The sequence below is a fragment of the Podarcis liolepis genome (assembly GCF_965112155.1).
Source record: "Podarcis liolepis genome assembly, chromosome: Z".
Classification (NCBI taxonomy): Eukaryota; Metazoa; Chordata; class Lepidosauria; order Squamata; family Lacertidae; genus Podarcis; species Podarcis liolepis.
The window spans coordinates 8,920,902-8,941,931 of record NC_139570.1 but is presented as its reverse complement, the minus strand read 5'-3'; the positions used below and the strand labels follow the sequence as shown (position 1 = coordinate 8,941,931).

Here is a 21,030-nt window from a genome sequence, read left to right as displayed (position 1 = left end):
CCAAGTATTTTTGCCTGACTGGTCTGTCTTTGGAATTCTGAGCATTCCTCTTGCTTGCCTGGAGGGCAAATATATACCAACCTGATTTTCCATTACTCACTCCCATAACAGATAGGTAGCCGTGTTGGTCTGCCATAGTCAAAATAAAACTAGAACTAACTTAGTTGGTCTTTAAGGTGCTACTGGAAGGAATTTTTTTATTTTCACTGCCATAATTCAGTCTTCCATGGCTGTTGAGTATGCTCAATCCTCATTAGGGTTTTTTTTTTTGTGGGGGTGTTGTCGCTTAAGAGTTTTGTGTAGACCTACAAGCCTTTGGATTAACCATACCTGCTGATACCCCATTCTGGTTCACTGGTCCATTTTGTCATTCTGGATACCTAAGCATCCTGAACACCTCAATCAAAAGTTTAAAAAAGGTAAAGGACCCCTGGGCAGTTAAGTCCAGTCATGGATGACTCTGGGGTTGCGGCACTCATGCTTTACAGGCCAAGGGAGCCGGTGTTTGTCCGCAGACAGTTTTTTCCGGGTCATGTGGCCAGCATGACTAAGCCGCTTCTGGCGAAACCAGAGCACGGAAACGCCTTTTACCTTCCCACCAGAGTGGAACCTATTTATCTACTTTCACTTTTGGGCATGCTTTCGAACTGCTAGGTTGGCAGGAGCTGGGACTGATCAACGGGAGCCCATCCCCGTCACAGGGATTCAAACTGCCAGCCTTCTGATCGGCAAGCCCAAGAGGCTTAGTGGTTTAGACCACAGCGCCACCCGCGTCCCTCAACCAAAAGTTACTAGCCTATTAATGCTTAACACATAAAAAGCCTGTTATAATAATTTATCATCTGAGAAGAGCTACATTTTGGTATCTCTTTCCTGCTTGATTGCCTAAGGTAGTTCTCACTCACCACAGACGACTAGTCAAGTGGATTTTTCCAGGTTTGCCTCAAACATGAGTAGAACAGCAAAGTCACCAAATGCTTACTGGTCAGTGGAAGAAAAGTCTTTCACTTCAGTACTACTCTATGCACCATAGAGCATACCAATGAAGGTATCTTATGGACCCAGGACAAGCAGGAATGAAGTTTCTATCCTGTGTTTTCTGACCGCCAAATATTCAGCTGTGAAAAGTCCAATTTCCACACACACCCCTTAAAAAATAAATAAAAATCCTGACAGTGGTTAAACCCAAGAGCTGTGCCGTTTCTGCTTTGCACAACAATGCACTAGTAGCAGTGAATGCCATATTGACAGCCTATTATTGATCCATAAAGGCTTCGCGTGTCTCCGTTAACCTCCATGGACAAGGCAGAGACGTTGGCTTCAATTAGCGGGCAATGCATTATTAATTACAGCCAACTTCCAGGAAATCTCTCCTTAGTGCTCTTCCGCTGTCCCAAAAAATGGCTTCTCTTCTGCCTGGTGCGTAGTGGTGGCAAGACAAGGAGGGGTGTGTGGCAGACTGTGCCTGGAAAGCATAGCTCAGTCTTTCAGTGCTAGAGCACATCATTTGATGCAGAAGGTCTCATGTTCCATGCATCTCCAGTTAAAAGGATCCTTAGCAGGAGATCTCTGCCCCTGGAGGGCCTGCTGCCAGTCAGAGTACACAACACTGGGTTGGGTAGGACACAGAACCTGACCTAGAATAAAGGCAGCTTCCAACACACCTCCCTTCGTAATGTTCTTTCCTCCCACAACGGTGAGTCCTTCCATCGATACCCCCTTCTGACATTATACAACGTTCTAAGCTTATACAGTCTTACACAGCAGCAATAATTAGGGACACATTTCAATCATAAGTGCATAAGCTCTCCATGTGTTGCTTTTCATCTAGATCTGCTATTTTCTGTGCACAGCGAACATAAGCAAACGATTTGGAGTGCTCCAGAATTTACACACCCTAGTGGTTTTGCCTGGCTGGAGTATGTCTTTTAATTCTAGTAAGGCCTTTGGTTTAGAATCAGAATCTTAGAATTGGAAGGGACCACGAGGGTCATCTAGTACAACCCTCTGCAATTCAGGAATATATATATATATATATATATATATATATATATATATATATGCATGCATGCGTGCCAAACATGAGGTTTGAACCCATGACCCTGGGGTTCAGAGTCCCATGCTGTACTGACTGAGATACCCCAGGTATGTGCGGATGGAGGGTGGAGAGGGCTGAGTGAGCAGAAGCTGCTGTAGAGAGATAATAATTACATTTGATGTTCCAGCAACTTTTATCTCTGGACCCATTGACATGTGGCCCTTGGGAAGTTACTCAGGTGGGAATGTGACCCTCGGGCTCTATTGTATCTTAAGTTGGAGGGCAGAACGCAAATCCCTCAAATAAACAGAAAGATGTCCCTTTAGTAAATGCTTCCAAACTGTGAGATGGATTTGATGTTGGTTTCTGTATGCAGCCCTTGGATAACAGCCCTCCAGCCGCCTTTCCGAAACAGCTCCTTGCAACAGTTGCATTCTTCTGTGTTAAAAACAAACCTGTTAATTGCATCACCTTGGAGTATAATGAATTGGTGTTCTTAGCATTTATTTAATCAGGGAGAGGCAGGAAAGGGAAAAGAAAAAGGGGCAGGTGAGGAGAGAAAACCTTTTCTTGCATACAAATGTAAACTTTGGGTTGCCCCTGGGCCTTTACCTTCAGCAAGGTTTAAATTGTTTCTATTGATCCTAGGATTAGAAGAAGCATTGCGGTGGTGTGTCTGTGTGCAGACGTTCATTTTGCATCTTCACCAGGCCAAAGTTGCTCTGTTTTTGTAGCTGCCTCCTAAACCATAGCAGCTGCTTTGGTACGGCAAAGTGTCAGATCTGTCAGCATTGATGCAACTTGCTCAGACAAGGGTGGGGTGGGGCAGGGCGGTGGCGAGGGTTGGGCCATGGGGGGCACATTGGTGGATTCAGGTAAGCTGCAGCGATGCTGCTATTGGGAGATCAGCTCCACCCTGCCCCACTGGCTGCTTCTGCTGCACGTTAGCATTCTTTTATAACTCTTGTGTCCTGTTTTCTCAGAAAGCCAGCGTGGCTTGTCCTCCTCCTCAGACTTCCCCAGTGTCACTCCTGAGATTGAGGAGGAGGAAGCCAACAGGCACTGCCACCCACTGGACATAGTTGCAAGTCCAAAGACAACTATGGAATCTCCCTTATAACAAGTGAGACCATCTAGCTCAGTACTGCCTACACTGGTTGGCAGGGTTGAACCCGGGACCTTCTGCATGCAAAGCAGATGCTCTGCTGCCTTTCCCCCAGACGTATTCCCTTAGGGCTCTTTTTTGCAATGTAGGAGGGGATTCCCCCACATAAGGAAAGGTAAAGCCAGCCTGGGTGGAATAGAAAACTGGGACTTGAGATACCTAGGTTTCATTTTTTGCTTTGCTTTTATTATGTTGTGAACTGCCCTGAAATCAATAGAATCGGGAGGGGTCCTGAGGGTCATCCAGTCTAACCCCCTGCAATGCAAGGGCAGTATACAAATTTAATTAATAGATAAGTAGGGACGCGGGTGGCGCTGTGGATTAAACCACGGAACCTAGGACTCGCCAATCAGAAGGTTGGTGGTTCGAATCCCCGCAATGGGGTGAGCTCCTGTTGCTCGGTCCCTGCTCCTGCCAACCTAGCAGTTCGAAAGCACATCAAAGTGCAAGGAGATAATAGGTACCGCTCCGGCGGGAAGGTAAACGGCGTTTCCATGCGCTGCTCTGGTTCACCAGAAGTGGTTTAGTCATGCTGGCCACATGACCTGGCAGCTGTACGCCGGCTCCCTCGGCCAGTAAAGTGAGATGAGCGCCACAACCCCAGAGTCTGCCACAACTGGACCTAATATTCAGGGGTCCCTTTACCTAGGGTCAGATTCCCCACCAGATTCCGGTGTTGTTAGCCAGTAACTACGTCGTAGCCCAGTCTACCAGACAGAGTGACCACAAGGATAGAATTGGTGGTTGTTGTGGTAGGGATTGCGCCTTATGGCTGCAATCCTGTTCGCCAGGGGTGGGGAAGCTTTTTCAGCCCAGGAGCTACATTCTTTGGGGGAGGGGTACCATTCCAGGAGACCGAACGCCACATCAGTGGGTGGGACCAAAGCAAAGGTGGGCAGAGCAAGGAATGTGAGCCTTACTGTTGCAACTGGACCATGTAGGCTATGTCCCAACCACATAGCAGTCGGGCATTTTTGCACCCCTCCCCTTTGCCCCTGCTCTCTCCCCTCCCCCTGGTTGAAATGCTGACATTTGCTTCCTGCCAGCTCTGGTGCCTTCCCCCATTGTTGCTGGCCTTGTCACTCGAGCCTTAAATTTATTCATGGAAGATGTCAGAGCTCAGGTGGCAGCAGCTAAATCCATTTAGCAGCTGGAATCCAAGGGAAGCCATTTGAACGTTCTCGTTTTTGCGTTAACTTCGCATGTGCCGAGAGACGTAAAATCCAGAATGTATGAAGGCAAAAACACATCAAGAGCGGATAAGCCAACAGTCAGTAATGGGGGAGTAAAAGTAACAATAATAAAAGGCTCCCAAGATGAAGGATTAAAGGTTGCAACCATCAGTAGAGTGAGAACTCAGACCTGGGACTCAAACGCAGCCCCTTGGGACTCTCCTCAGGCTACGCTTCCTCCGCAGACCCCAACCCTCATTTGCTCTGGTCCACAGCCTCACCAAGTCCTTTTGCCGACTGAATTGTGTCCTTGAACTCTGATATTGTTTCTTCACTGCCCAGATGGAGGCTGCAGACATGCCTTTGACTTGGGAGAGATGTAGCTTGCTTTACAAAAGAGGCACCTTTTGCCTCTGGCCACACCCACTGTTGGTCCCAGGAAGCTTGTTCAGAAGGGAATTTGGTCCTTGGGCTGAGAGAAATAGTATTTTTCCTGCTTCTGTTGTGCTCTAGGCCCTCCAGATAGCAATAATACTGGTTTTATTGGGGAAGCATCACAGAACAACGAATGAAGCAGAGTAAATTCACATCCAGCGTACGATTGTGGTATCAAGAATACATTGCAGAATACACCTGTAATAAAGCACCCGTCTTGAGGGGTCCTTGGTCTCTCCCCACAACCGCTTTCTTCATTTCAGCAGCCTAGTTTGGGGAAATACTAGTTTGGGGGTGTGTGTGTGTCTATTGTTAAACAGTCCAGAGTCAGAAATCCTTATTTACCGTAAATCACTCAGAGATCTGCCATAATATCCTTATCTCAATTTTCCCCTCCCTTCCACCCCTTTCAGTGCAAATATAGAATTATTATCTTTCATCTTGGAATGCGTTTTGCTAAAAGATGCAGTATCGGCTAGGTGTTGTTTCTCATTCTCCCCTCCCCCCCCCCCCCGTTTTGTCAGATGATGTGCCAATATTTTTACAGTGTTTTCCCTCCAAACGTATAATAACCAGGAGAACATCCACAGATGAGTGGCATATTGAGAGATGGAAGAATCAGTAGGCTCTGCCTTGACAAACATGAGTGAAGCCCATGCATTTATAGACAAAGAGAGATAAACAGAGTGTAGCACCCTGCTTGTGGTTAACGCTTAGCTGGAATGAAATATTCAACGCAGCAATAGAGAATTTAAAATAATTATTTATTTGTCAGACAAATAAATGAGAGGCACAGTGGTATATGGTTACCAAGCTCTGGCCTGGCCTCCTGCCATTATGGCCAGCACTTATATTCCCTTAATCCAGCCCCCTTTGCTCCTCCTTGGGCTGCCTCTGTCCAATCAGCCTGGTTGGATTTCCTATTGGCTGATTGCTATAACCAATCACAATAGATACACCCATTTCCTTCTGTCCTTATAAGGAACACAAACAGCTATATATTGTTACATCTATAAATGACAAATAAGTAGTAATATATCTTACATGTGTCTCAACAAGGAATCTTAATTACCAGCTCACCTCCTGCCCTCCCTGCCCTATTGCCTTTTAAAACAAATGGTTAATCTTAAATTTTTATCTTAAACATATGTCAAGGATCTTGAGTTTCACATCAACATTGAAAGATATCCTTCATTTGAAGGTTTCTAAACAAATGTCTGGCAGCTAATATATCAGGACAGCATTTGATGGCGTCTTCTTGTCTGGCAAGAGGCTGGACTGGTGGCTGACTTAATTTCAAGATAAATACAACTCTTCTAGCATTTGTTAAATCCTTTGCATAATTACATTTAAACCAACATATTTAATACACAACACAGATAGCCTCTTAAAAGGAATAAGGCCTTTTTAAAGTAGAGAGAGAAAGAAAGAAAAAAGAACTCAGTTTAGAACAGTTTCAGAAGCAGCCTCTTCAGTTTACATCTCCCCCTTTCACCCTCCTTTCCAGCCTCAAAATAAAATAGGAAGAAGCTTCTTTTTCCCCAGCCAAGCCAGTTGCCTTTTCTCTCAGTTTAAGGAAGAAACAGCTTTAAAAAGACTTCCCAGCTAGATGCTTTAAAAAGACTTCCCAGCTAGATGCTTTTTCTCCCATTTACCTCTGGCCTTAGAAAATACAGCTCAAGGTTTTAAGAGAGGCCCATGGTATCATTTTACTGGGAGGCACATTGGCATTTTACTATTTACTCATTCCTAATCATGTTTATCTCTGCCTTTGTTATCTTCTATAACATGTAGGGTCAATGTCATTACTCAGTCTGTAATTTCAGCTTTTACGACTTTGAGAATTGTTTTCTGCTATCAATCAAGTGGGGGCCCCTTGTCTTAGGAGAATGGCCAAGGTTTTCTCTGCCTGGCATGAAACGATTGAAAATCTACTTTTGAAAATCTAAGCCCTCTTTAATATACAAGTCCTAATCAAACATTAATAAAATGCAGGCTTATGCCTGATGCCTCATTCCCCCCTTTCAAGCTCAAGGACCTTCATCCCAAGTGTCCTTGATAGCTTGACCTTCATCATATTCCTGAGGTAAAGCTCTGTATAGGGCCATGATATGAGGTAGAGTTTCATTTGAAACCATCTTGCTAATTGTACTTCTAAAACATGAAATGATACATGGCATCATACATAAAACCATTACCACTACTGTCAAGAAAAACAAGCAAGACAATAGTATCCCTTTGAGTCCTGTGACATTAGGTAACCAATTGGTGAGCCATCCCATATCCCATCCTTCCCATGTTTGTACTGGGACATGTGCTATATTCTCCATCTTTGTGGCCAACACACGGATTGCCTCACCATTATCTGAAATGTTAAAGCAACAGGCATTCCCTGTCAAGTTCAAGACTCCACATAGGCCTCCCTGCTTGGCAAGTACATAATCCATTCCCATTTTCAGCTGCAAAATGGCGGCTCTACTTTCATCCAACTGTTGTGCAATAAGTCTCAAACTCCGGGCCGTTGCATTGGTTACAAGTTCCACTACTGCTTGCAATCGAATTATTCTGTTTAGATTATAAATAGGATCCCGTGCCCCTTGTATGAGCTCACCAGGATTCCAGGAGGCAGGATCATAATAGGCTATAATGCGCTCTGGTGGCCAATCATCAGTACCGCTCCAACTTTGGGTACTTCCTCCTGCTATATGAGAAATATCAGCGTTTCTTCGTGTACGCTTGGGCAAATTAGTAGGCATAATCCACATTGGTGGTAATACCCATCCCAGGAAACAAGTCCCACTCCATTTGGAGGGGAGTTTCTTGTATGCCCATTCTCCACATATCCACCACAACCATCGTGTCTGAGGTCTTTGGTACGTGGAGTACAGAAGGCGAAATAGCAAAAGAGGTAGAGAGTTCACAGTGCAGTATGTTAGATTGCCTTTTTCTGTCACAGTTATGTTCCATACCACTTTCCATGCATGAATAAAAGGAGGTGCACAGGGCAAGGCATCCCGAGTTCGATAGGTAGTATCGTGTGCCCAGGTATTCTTAATATTATCCCAAGTATAGTGACAATGAGAAGAGCCTATCATGGTAGAATCAGCTGCATCTGATGATTTATGTACACAGAATTCCCCTTGTACAGGTATAACTCGTAATGGTTTAGTTGAGTTCCATCCGGGAAAATTCTGTACTTCTGTCTGGTTTGGTATTTCGCTTACCATACCAATGGCATCTAATGGTATCGGTAATAAGGGCATACCTCCCTCTGAATCATCTGGCCCAAGAGAGCAAACAAGGCAATTGGTCCTATTTGCAACATTGGCTACCATTTCAGCTAAACCTACCCACATATTGTGGTCATGGTGGAATCCATATTTAGTCAATTTGGCCAGATTCAAGGACCCTTCCCCTTCCCAAGGGATCAGGATTAATAATAGAATCATGTTGATGTCTAGCATATGCATTCCTTCCACAAAAGATTACCTTATAGTGATAGCAAATAAATATTAGTCCCAATATAATTCCCCCAGTGACAGAAATGGGGAACCACCAAGACCAAAACATATATCCCGAGGATCCCCAATGAGTAATATCTCTGATAATTGTTCCACAAGGGGGTGGGCAATCAATTAATTGTATAAGAGAATCTTTCCTTTCACAATCGCTGGTTCAGATGCTCCTCAAGCTTCAGGCGTGCGCAGGTCAGCCAGCTTCCAGGTTGTGGCTGCAGCAGGCCGGTCGTCTAATGTTGCCCGTGACCTAGCCCGTTCCCGGTAGGGCTAGATGCAGGGGTTTTTGGAGAGAGTCAGTTTTAAAGGATTAGAGGGGTCACCTTTGCACGTCCAACTGCCTTCGGACTTCTTCAAACGGGAGTGATGAATCCAGGGGGTCACCTCAGCTACCTTCACCGCTGTTGGAGTAGAGAGCAAGACGGTGTAAGGTCCACGCCACTTAGGTGCAAGTGGATCACGTTTCCACTCTTTCACCCATACGCTATCGCCAGCCTGGAACTGATGAATCGGCTCGGCAATGCTGCACGGCGTGCGCTCGAGGACCCACCTGTTAAGAGAAACAAAAACACGGGAGAGAGATTGCACTTGTCCCTGTGTCACATGGTCTCCTATTTGTTTAAGATCAGCTGGAATATCCTGAACAAAGGAGGGCGGTCTCCCATACAGGAGCTCAAAAGGTGACAACTTAAGTCTTTTTGTGGGTGCACACCGAACACGAAACAGTGTTATGGGTAACACATCTACCCATCCCAATCCCGTTTCCTGGGTTAATTTTGCCAATTGGGTTTTCAGAGTCCGATTCATTCTTTCAGTTTTCCCTGAACTCTGAGGCCTATAGGCTGCATGCAGTCTCCATTTCACTTGTAAGACTCGACATACTTCTTGTACTACTTGATCAATGAACGCTGGCCCATTGTCACTTCCAATGCATCTAGGTAATCCAAACCTCGGGATCAATTCAGTGAGGAGTCTCTTAGTTACCTCTCGTGCCTTTTCAGTTCGGGTGGGAAAAGCTTCAACCCATCCGGTAAGAGTATCTACAAACACAAGGAGATACTTGAATCCCTTAGAAGGGACCAGCTCTGTGAAGTCCACAATTAGGCTTTCCATGGGGACATATCCCACATGTTGGATTCCAGGAGGTTGTACCGGTCCCTGCCTGGGATTGTTTTTAGCACAAAGAACACATTTCTGTGAAATGCAAGTTGCTAATTGTGATAGGTTAATAATATACAACTTCCGACTGAGACTCTCTCTGGTTGCAGTACCGCCAAGGTGAGTAGACTCATGATAATTTCTTACAATTGTGCCTGCTAGATGATGAGGTACATAAATCCTATTATCTGGCAGGATCATCCAACCGTCCTTCACGACTGCTCCTTCCTGTTCAGCCCACTTCCTCTCTTCTGGGGTATAGTGAGGTTTAACTTCTTCTGGAACTACCTCTGGTATGAGGGCTGCTATAAATCCTCCCACAGGCTTTTGGGCTGCCTCTCGGGCTGCTTTGTCAGCAGCATGATTTCCTCTGGTTATTGGATCCCTTCCTCGTCCATGACCTTTGCAGTGCATTACAGCAATCTGTTCTGGAGCCCATACTGCTTCTAACAGGATTTCTACTTCAGGTCCATATTTCAAGGCCTTCCCGTGGGCTCCTATTAGACCTCTTTCTTTCCATAGAGCACCATGTGCATGCAGGGTTAAGAAGGCATATTTAGAATCAGTATAGATGTTTGCCTTACATCCGGCTGCCAATTGCAGAGCTCTAGTTAAACCTATAAGTTCAGCTTTTTGTGCCGAGGTGCCAGCAGGCAAAGCTTCAGCTTCCACAACTTCCTCATTGGTGACCACAGCATATCCTGCTCGTCTGGCACCTTCATGCAGGTAACTGCTACCATCAGTATAATATACAACATCTGGATTTTTCAATGGTTCATCTTTCAGATCGGGTCTACTGGAATAAACTTCATCCATTATTTGGAGACAATCATGTGATTCTTCATCATCTACCTCTGGTAGGGGCAGCAAAGTCGCTGGATTGAGCATATTCACTACTCGTAGATGAATCCTGGGATTTTCACACAATAGGCCTTGGTACCTAGCCATCCTTGGGTTCGTTAGCCAATAACTACCCTTATATTCCATGAGTGTCAGAACAGCATGAGGTACATTCACATACATCGTCTGGCCGAAGGTAAATTTATCAGCTTCTTTGACAAGGCTTGCAGTGGCCGCTACTGCCCTTAGGCATGGAGGCCATCCTTTTGCTACTGAGTCCAATTGTTTTGACAAATAAGCTACTGGACGATTCCAACTTCCTAATCTCTGGGTCAGGACTGCCGCTGCAATCCCATTCTGTTCATGTACATACAGCTGAAAGGGTTTTTCCGAATTAGGCAGTCCAAGGGCTGGGGCCTCCATAAGTCGTTGTTTGATAACTAAAAAGGCTTGTTGCTGCTCAGGTCCCCATACAAATGGGTCCTTTTCTGCACCTCGAGTGCTTTCATGTAAGGGTTTGGCCAGACTGCTGAAATCAGGTATCCATAGTCTACAAAACCCTGCTGTTCCCAGGAATCCTCTGAGTTGTTTCCTTGTGGTAGGTTCCTTGATAAGGCAAATAGCTTCTTTCCTCTCTGGCCTCAATGCTCGTTGTTGGTGTGAGATGTCAAAGCCCAAATATTTGACCTTTTCTAAACATAACTGTGCCTTTTTCTGGGAAACTCGGTAGCCAGCTTGCCAGAGCAAGTGGAGCAGTTCCTCTGTACCTTCTTTACAGGTATCAAAATCCTTTGCTGCTAGTATAAGGTCATCTACATATTGCAGAACCACCTTTTCTCCAGGTATTGAGGGGTAACTTGTTAGATCCTTCGCCAAGGCAGTGCCAAATAAAGTTGGGGAATTTTTGAATCCCTGGGGCAATCTTGTCCAAGTTAGCTGGCCTTTTGTTCCTGTTAAAGGGTCTTCCCACTGGAAGGCAAATATAGGTTGGCTCTGTGGTGCCAGCCGGCAACAGAAGAATGCATCTTTCAAGTCCAATACAGTAAAAAATGTTGCTTCTGGTGGGATCAAACTCAGCAGGGTGTATGGGTTTGGTACATTTGGGTGCAAGGTCTCGATAGCCTGGTTTACGAGCCTCAAGTCCTGCACTGGCCTGTATTCATCTGTCCCAGGTTTTCGAACAGGCAAAAGGGGTGTGTTCCACTCTGATTGGCAGGGCTTAAGCAGACCATATTTTAATAGGCGGTCCAAATGTTTCTGGATGCCCTCTGCTGCTCGCCGGGGTAAAGGATATTGCTTTACAGATACAGGGGTAACCATAGGTTTTAAGGTTACCACAATTGGAGCTATATTCTTGGCCATTCCTGGTGGGCTATTTTCGGCCCATACTCCTGGTGGCACCTGTAGAGTTCGGAGGAGCTTGTTTAACTCTGTATCCAATGTGGGTTGGACTTGCAGGGCTGACATTAGGCGCCATGATTGTTCCTTAGGTACTGAGAGGGAAATTATTCCTGCTGCCTTTGATGGCAATTTCATTTCTGGACCTCGAGGAGTGAAGGTGATTTGGGCCTGCAATTTGGACAGCATATCTCTACCTAAGAGAGGTATTGGACACTCAGGTATATACAAAAACTGATGGGTTAAACGATGTCCCCCAATCTGGCATTCCAAAGGTTGGAGGAAAGACCTCTTAGCTGACTGACCAGTGGCACTTTTAATGACTACACTTTTGGATGCCTTTTTCTGCAATAGTTCTGGGAGTACTGAGTATTCAGCCCCAGTATCAATCATAAAGTCTATTAAATGGCTCCCTAATTGAATCGTGACCGTGGGCTCCTGGAAGCCTAACTTTATGGAGTCCGGTCTTTCCTAGTCTTGGGTAAAATCCTCCTCTGCCAGTCCAATGACATTGTCCCTACTCCGTCCTTGTCCAGGTCTCTGATATCTTCCATTTCGGATCATTCCCCGTCCCCGTCCCTGGTTTCTTGGGCCGGAGCCTGGGCCTGGGCCTGGGCCTGGGCGTACTTCTTCCAACCTCAGGGGTTCAGGACACTCCCGCTTCCAATGACCCTCCTTCTTGCAATTTGCACATTGATTCCTTCCCAGTGGTGGATTCCTTCCCCGCCCTCTTCCTCCATTTAAGGGGCGGTAGTCTTGCTTCACTGCTGTGGCTAGCATTACCATCTTTTCCTTCTGCCACTTCTTCTTCTCTTGTTTCTCAGCCTCATCCCTATTCCGATAAACTCGGCGTGCAATGGCCATAATTTGGCTCATCAGCATCCCTTCCCATCCTTCTGATTTCTGAATTTTCTTACGAATGTCAGAAGCGCACTGGGCCACAAATGTAGCAGTAATCATTCTGCTGTTTTCAGGGGCTTCAGGGTCAAAAGGAGTCCATATACGATAGGCTTCTTGCAGCCTCTCTAAAAAGTCTCCTGGACTCTCATTTGGTTTCTGTTCTACTTCTGAGACTTTAGACATATTAGTGGGCTTCTGGCATGCCCTGCGGATACCTTGCACAAGCGTCTGGCGGTAGGTGGTAAGCCTGGCCAGGTGAATTACATTGTTTGGATCCCAATTAGGATCTTCCAAGGGAAAGTTGTCTTGGAGATGACGGTCAATATTAAAAATATTTCCCACTCTGGCCTGCTCACGCAAATATATCTGTGCCTTTTCAATTATGTCTCTCCTTTCCTCAGTGGTGAACAGAGTATTCAGGAGCTGGCGGCAATCTGTCCAAGTAGGACTATGAGTATTTATTATTGAAGTCACCAAGTCCATCATAGCCTGAGGTTTTTCTGCGAAAGATGGAGTGTGTGTTTTCCAATTCATCAGATCCGTAGTTGTGAATGGAATGTACTGGAGGGTCGACGTTCGAGGTGGCCTTGGTCCAGGTAGCCCGTTAACCAGCACAGGCTCCTCAAGTGCATCAAATACTCTTCTGAGAGGGGCTACTACGTGATCTTTCTCTTCGCTTTGCTCTAGGGGCCTTAAATCATAGGGGATGGTATTTGTCCCAAGGCGTTCTTTTAGCAGCTTTATACGCCTGGCTGTATTGCTTGCTGACCGATTAAGGTCTCCCTGTAACTTCTGTAATAATTCTCTAGGACTTGGATGTACAGGAGTTTGGGGTAGGCAATCAGTTGTTTCACTAAAAGAGACTGTAGATGGAGTTCTACTGGGACTCACAGATGGAATAACCACTTCTGCTTGGGCTTTATTATAGGCCTCCAATGCCTCCTGAAGATATTTATCATAATCTATCAAGGAATCAAGTTCTGTGACTCCAGCCCCATTATTCATTCCACTTTCTTGCCTTGGGGTTACAACTGGTGGAGTGTTTGGATTAGGCTCCCTTCGATGTGGAGCATAGGGTGGAGGTGGAAGCAGCTCTTCCTCTGGTCCCTCAAAAATGGGTTTGAGTTTATTTGGCAAGATTCCTTTTCTAGCTTCGGCTTTTACAGCCAATAATTTGCATCGTTGGACTTTGCATTCCCTTATCCATGGAGGATTTTTATTTAATGTGCTCAGCCAGGAATCTATATATGAAAATTGTTCTGGGCACCCTCCAATTTCTTTGGCGATGTTAGACCAAAGTTTGCTTACTAAATTTATATCAAAAGTTCCTTGAGATGGCCATTCAGTATTTTGCTTCGGCCACTCTAATTCACATAACGTTCTCAGGCGCTCTGGCGTCATTTTGACTCCATATGCCCCTGAGAAGGCTTTCTTAAAATTATTTAACATACATTCAAGAGGTGTATTTTCCCCTTTTGAACCCCCAACTCCCATTGTATGGCCCTGTGAAGTATCCACTCAGTCACTCACACACACGCTTCGTGGGGTTTCTTGCCCAGATGGAGTCGCCTCACTGGGAACCGAAGTACTACCCACTCCACACTCAGGTCAGCTACAGATTGCTCTGTACTTTCTCACACATACAATGCGCTAGATACTTCACCACACACTCTACCTCCCAACTTTCCCTTTTCCCCCACCAGACCACCATCTGATATACCCAACCACCTAGCGTACTCAGTTCCCACTTACTGAGACGCAGAAGTTTGATCAAGACTTCTCTTCCTCCCAGTTAATTGGAGGGCCAAAAATCCCTTTGTGCACTTACCCCTGGTTGGTTCCGTTTCCCCCCGGTCCGTCGCCGCCAGTGAGCAGGGTATCAGACAGACGAGACTTCTGCGTTCCCCCTGGAAAAATTTACCAGTGCGCGCTTGGGTAAGCAGTTTAGAGATCCTCTCTCTTGTACCCTGCTCAGTAGAGCGAAGGGGCTGCGTTCCAGCAGACCACTTATCCGAGTCACAGGGCACCATAAAATGTAGCACCCTGCTTGTGGTTAACGCTTAGCTGGAATGAAATATTCAACGCAGCAATAGAGAATTTAAAATAATTATTTATTTGTCAGACAAATAAATGAGAGGCACAGTGGTATATGGTTACCAAGCTCTGGCCTGGCCTCCTGCCATTATGGCCAGCACTTATATTCCCTTAATCCAGCCCCCTTTGCTCCTCCTTGGGCTGCCTCTGTCCAATCAGCCTGGTTGGATTTCCTATTGGCTGATTGCTATAACCAATCACAATAGATACACCCATTTCCTTCTGTCCTTATAAGGAACACAAACAGCTATATATTGTTACATCTATAAATGACAAATAAGTAGTAATATATCTTACATGTGTCTCAACAAGGAATCTTAATTACCAGCTCACCTCCTGCCCTCCCTGCCCTATTGCCTTTTAAAACAAATGGTTAATCTTAAATTTTTATCTTAAACATATGTCAAGGATCTTGAGTTTCACATCAACATTGAAAGATATCCTTCATTTGAAGGTTTCTAAACAAATGTCTGGCAGCTAATATATCAGGACAGCATTTGATGGCGTCTTCTTGTCTGGCAAGAGGCTGGACTGGTGGCTGACTTAATTTCAAGATAAATACAACTCTTCTAGCATTTGTTAAATCCTTTGCATAATTACATTTAAACCAACATATTTAATACACAACACAGATAGCCTCTTAAAAGGAATAAGGCCTTTTTAAAGTAGAGAGAGAAAGAAAGAAAAAAGAACTCAGTTTAGAACAGTTTCAGAAGCAGCCTCTTCAGTTTACATCTCCCCCTTTCACCCTCCTTTCCAGCCTCAAAATAAAATAGGAAGAAGCTTCTTTTTCCCCAGCCAAGCCAGTTGCCTTTTCTCTCAGTTTAAGGAAGAAACAGCTTTAAAAAGACTTCCCAGCTAGATGCTTTAAAAAGACTTCCCAGCTAGATGCTTTTTCTCCCATTTACCTCTGGCCTTAGAAAATACAGCTCAAGGTTTTAAGAGAGGCCCATGGTATCATTTTACTGGGAGGCACATTGGCATTTTACTATTTACTCATTCCTAATCATGTTTATCTCTGCCTTTGTTATCTTCTATAACATGTAGGGTCAATGTCATTACTCAGTCTGTAATTTCAGCTTTTACGACTTTGAGAATTGTTTTCTGCTATCAATCAAGTGGGGGCCCCTTGTCTTAGGAGAATGGCCAAGGTTTTCTCTGCCTGGCATGAAACGATTGAAAATCTACTTTTGAAAATCTAAGCCCTCTTTAATATACAAGTCCTAATCAAACATTAATAAAATGCAGGCTTATGCCTGATGCCTCAAGAGAACCTAAACTCTGACTTGCCCTGCAATTTCACAGCGATGAGATTCTGGGAAAGTGGCTGAACCCAATGGGAAGGGACAGATTTGAAAACGTGTCACAAGCTGAAGCAATCTGGCTAAATGCTGCCTTGCCACCTTCTGTTTTCAATTGATGACTTCCCTGTATTGGGGATTAGAGACTGGTCATGTAGTGGTTAGAGCAGTGGTTCTCCAAGGGTGTGGCAAGCCTGGTGGGAAGATTCAAGGGCAATAAAATAAACATTTAAACATTTCTGTGTTGAATGTCTATACCAGGGGTCAGCAACCCGCGGCTCCGGAGCCACATGCGGCTCTTTTACACCTTTGCCGCGGCTCCGGGGCGGATACTAGCGAGGGGAGGAGGCGCATTGTGTGCCCCGACACTCCCCACTGTGGCGGGCGCTGTACTGGCTGTGACGTCGCATGGGGGCAGTGCGTACGTTAGTCACGCACCGTCCCGACGTCACCTTCCTGCCCGCCCGCTACATTGTAAGGGGCATGTACGCTGGTCACTGTTTTGAAGGGGAGTGAAGAACACACACACACAAAAAGGTAACTTGTTAATTTAATGTTTATTTCTATGAGGAGGAGTAATTCTGAGGGGTCAAACAAAGAAATAATAAAAAAGTGACAAAAAAGTTATTTTTATAATGACGAGTTTTGCGGCTCCCAGTTGTTTTTTCTTCGGAAACGGGTCCAAGTGGCTCTTTTTGTCTTAAAGGTTGCAGACCCCTGGTCTATACAATCAGAAATGGTATTCACGCCTCTCTTCAAGAGCATTGGCTATTCTTCTACAGTTCTACATATTGCAGTGAACAATGATATTCAACTCTTGACAAATATGAAAGACCAGAAAAGAGTAAGGCTTATTTGTGCTGATGAGAAGATGAAAGCTTGTTCTGTCTCAAAATAGACCTTATATAAATGAGATTACCCAGCAAAAGAAAGCTCACACCTCTCATTGAGTCTGTATACCTACTTAAGGTACATATGTAAGAGGCTCGTTTATAATTATATTTCGGGAATGATTCACGTTCTTATATAACTGCATTGTTTTATACATTCTGGATGCCCCACAATCACATTCTAAAGTAGTTGCGTTGTATGTTATAAATCAAGCACTGCTAGGAGTGGTTTCTTTTTGTTTTCCAATGGATTTATTCCCAATAAAAAAAAATCGAGCAAATTTTTATTCTGAAAGTGTGGTCCAGATAAAATTTTCTGAGGACCACTAGGTTAGAGTGTCAGAGTAGGACCTACTCAGCCACGAAGCTTACTGGTCATGTGTGCATGTATGTATGTGTTTATATGCCGCCATCTGACTGGGTTCCTCCAGCCGCTCTGGGCAGCTTCCAACAAATTAAAACACAACATGACATCAAACATTAAAACTTCCCTGAACAGTTGCTGTCTCTCTGCCTGCCTGCCTACCTCACAGGGTTGTTGTGAGGATGCAGTTCGGATGGGGAGAACTAGTATAGCTCCTTGAGCTCCTTAGAGGAAAGGTGGGATATAAATGCAGCAAATAACTTACCTGTGCTATTTCTTTGTCTCTAGGATATGCTGATGATTTCGACTTCAATTTAGAGGATGCGCTGGATGATGGCATTCCAACGAAACGGCGTAAGTCACCCTTGTGCTGGAGAGAATTGGGTGGGGAGAGCAACCTGCATTATATATTGATGTTTTCACAGATGCAGGCACCTCCTGCAGTTATTTACAGCTTAATAATAAACTCAGTGGGTATTGAACTCAATGGGACTTGCTTTTGAGTACACATGTGCTTGTGCTGTGTGATTCAGTGAACTTTTAATTCTGTGTGGTGTAGTGGTTAAGAGCGGTAGTCTCGTAATCTGGGAAAACTGGGTTCGCGTCTCCGCTCCTCCACATGCAGCTGCTGGGTGACCTTGGGCCAGTCACACTTCTCTGACGTCTCTCAGCCCCACTCACCTCACAGAGTGTTTGTTGTGGGGGAGGAAGGGAAAGGAGAATGTTAGCCGCTTTGAGACTCCTTAAAGGGAGTGAAAGGCGGGATATCAAATCCAAACTCTTCTTCTTCTCCTCTTCTTCATCCAGTTAAAATGTCCTTCCTTCCCTCTTTTTGTCTTAACTACAGCTACTCCCAAGCCACCCAAAAAGCCTTCCAGCGGAACAGGTGAGATGTTTTGCTATCTCTTATTTATAGCAAAAGAGTGGAGTGAATCAGGGGCAAGTTGCTGTTTGCAGGTGGGATTTAATCACAGAGCGGCAAATTCAAGTTCTGCAATCAAAGATGATTTGAAGCTGTTGGCACAACTAACCTGCTTTGCTCCATAGAAAAGAAATGGACTTTCTGCAGTAAGGAAAGTGATGGGGAAATGCATTGGAATCACATTTGCTTGACAAGTCATTGTCTAACCTCCCTGCAAACAAATCAAAATGAGTGTGCGATAAATAGCTGAAAACATCTAGACTCCATACGTACTTTGTGCGAACAGATCATGAGCAAACCCAGAAGGGACCAAACCCAGGAGAAATTGCTGTTTCTAAGTGTTTCTGGGTAGGAATGGCAACTATTGATTGCAGGTTGTGGGGTCTGACAGACCCTGCAAACGCTTTCTGTTTCTTCTTGTGGCTGATGCTGGTTAATGGAGTGGTAGGGGCCTCTGGCTGGGTTGTAGGGGCAGGATGAAGAAGCAATGCTGAGAACCAACTGCGCAAAGAAGTCCCAAGGCTCCTGCTACCACCAAAATTGCCACATGGCTTGGTCCTTGCCCATTCCACCTCTTTCACCTGGTGCGGGGATGTGGCAATGGAGGAAGCACATGCATGCAGCTCTCCCTCCCCCAATCTCATGTGTGTGAAATGTTGCAGTAAATCTGAGTTAATGGATCTGAGTTCAACAAACTTGACTCCTTAGGTGGGCCACTGCCAGGGACTGGTTGGGCAACAAGGAGTTGTGGCAACAACTGGGAAACCCCCAAGGGAAATCCCAGAGGAAGAAGGCTCAAAGCCTGCGGATTGGTGGTGGGACAATCAGAGAGAGAAGATTGGGAGGAGGGCCTGGATGCTGAAGGGGCAACAGGGTTTAGTGAGCAGGAAGAGCTGGTGGCAGGGAACAGTTCAGACTCTGAGGCTGAAACAGAAGAGAGGAGTCAGGGGGCAGCTGAAGAATCCAGGGAGTCTCCCTCTCCTGCTGTAACTAGTTTAATCCCCTTTAGTCTCCAAGAATGCGCAGAATAATTAGGGCAGGATAGAGGTCAGAGATGTGCAAGCACAGTTTGAGACTGCTTGGGAAATACCCAGGAGAAAGGTGGGAAGGCAGGGACCTTCAGTCCTGGCAACTGCTCCATAGCGGCAATACAGTGGTACCTCGCAAGACGAATGCCTCGCAAGACAAAAAACTCGCTAGACGAAAGGTCTTTCCTTTTTCGATTTGCCTCGCAAGACGAATTTCCCTATGGGCTTGCTTCGCAAGACGAAAACGTCTCGCGACTTTTTTTTCTTTGTCTAAAAACAAAGACATGTTTTGTTTATAAAGTTAATTTATTTTCCCTTAAATTTTTGAACTGCTCTTTACAGTATGTGTGACTTTAAAGAGCAGTTAATAAACTGTTGTTGTACCAAATTTGGCTTTGTTTGGACTTTTTTTGACCATAGGAACGCATTAATTGATTTTCAATGCATTCCTATGGGATTTCGTGATTCGCAAGACGAAAAATTCGCTAGACGACAAAAATTGCGGAACGAATTAATTTCGTCTTGCGGGGCACCACTGTACCTACTGGGGAGAGTTGCTGAGCAGCATGCCATTTCCTTGAATAAAGAGTTAACTTCGCTGACGACTGAGCCCTGTGTCTTTCTTGCTGACCTGCAGCTGACTCCAACCTTTACAGCTACACCAGTAATGAAAACACTGTACCAGGCACACCAGTCGCAGGAGTCTCTGTATTTTAGTGGAATGCTGTCACTGCCGGAATCTCTCTGTGCTGCCTTAGGGAGTCCCTCTTTCATTATGCCATCCTGGCCTGCTTTGCAGGGAAGTTGTGAAGGTAAAATGGGATAAGCCAGGGACTCCTTGGAGAAGAAGAGAAGATACACATGGTGCAGAAAAACCCAACCACCTGTGGCTTATTTGTCTCTCTGTGTGTGCTTCTGTATTTATCTGCCAAATAGGTGACTTGGACTTGGCTGACTACTTCGACACCCCACCAGAGATGACAACTAAATCAACCAAGGTGACCACTGGTCCTTATCCAAGGAAACCAGGTGAGTCCTTCCTTTCCCTGCTAGGCTTTATTATAGCAGAAGGGCAGGAACCTCCAGATAATTGTTGGGCTCCAACTTCCACCAGCTTTAGCCAGCATGGCGAATGGCAAAGGATGATGGGAGCTGTAGTCCAGCAGCACATGGGGCAGGAGAGGCCCACAGGTTCCCCATCCCTGTTTTATACCTACGTTTCCTAAACGCCTGAGCCACCCACTGTCAACCTTCACAGGATAGAGAGCTGCAAGTTCTTCCTGTTGCTCCATTTTGGTTTCCATCTCTGCTTTTGCTTCTCCCTTCTCCTGTCTCTCCTTTTCTTTTACTTCTTGGTGGGGAGCGTTGTTTGTACCAGGGGTGGGGAACCTCTCTGCCCTTCTAGGGGGTCCCCATTCCTCACATAGGGCTGTTTCCCTCCCCCCCCCACTACACCCACATGTCCCACACCTGATGTCGTATGTGTCACGACTTCAAAGGAACAATCAGGAGGTTGAAGTGATTGTTCCTTTGCTGGTCCCACACTTTGTTCCAGGAGTGCAAAGTGGTTTCCCCCAAAATAGCTGCTAAAAAAGAGCCCCCCCTTCCCCTGGAGCAAGAGCAGCACAGAGCTGTTTCAATGCCCTTTTTGCAAGCAGCCCCATGCTGGTCTTTGAGTCTCTTGTTCTCTGCACAAGGCTGTTTTGCAGAAGAGCTTTCAAGCCGACCCATGCTTCTCTTTGAAGTTCCAACAACTCAGGAGTGCAGCGTCACCTGACATTACAGTGACGTCAGGTGACTGATAGGTAGT

General features: G+C 45.4%; 1 protein-coding gene across 3 annotated transcripts in view; it reads left to right on the top strand.

Annotated features, from left to right (window-relative positions):
• Positions 1-21,030, top strand: part of CD99L2 (CD99 molecule like 2) — an 82,438-nt gene that overhangs the window by 34,977 nt on the left and 26,431 nt on the right. For all 3 annotated transcript variants that reach the window (XM_083486606.1, XM_083486604.1, XM_083486605.1), the window contains exons 2-4: positions 17,559-17,624; positions 18,118-18,156; positions 20,157-20,249. In XM_083486606.1, the coding sequence (XP_083342732.1) occupies positions 17,559-17,624; positions 18,118-18,156; positions 20,157-20,249 (198 nt within the window). The remainder of the gene's footprint in view (positions 1-17,558; positions 17,625-18,117; positions 18,157-20,156; positions 20,250-21,030) is intronic.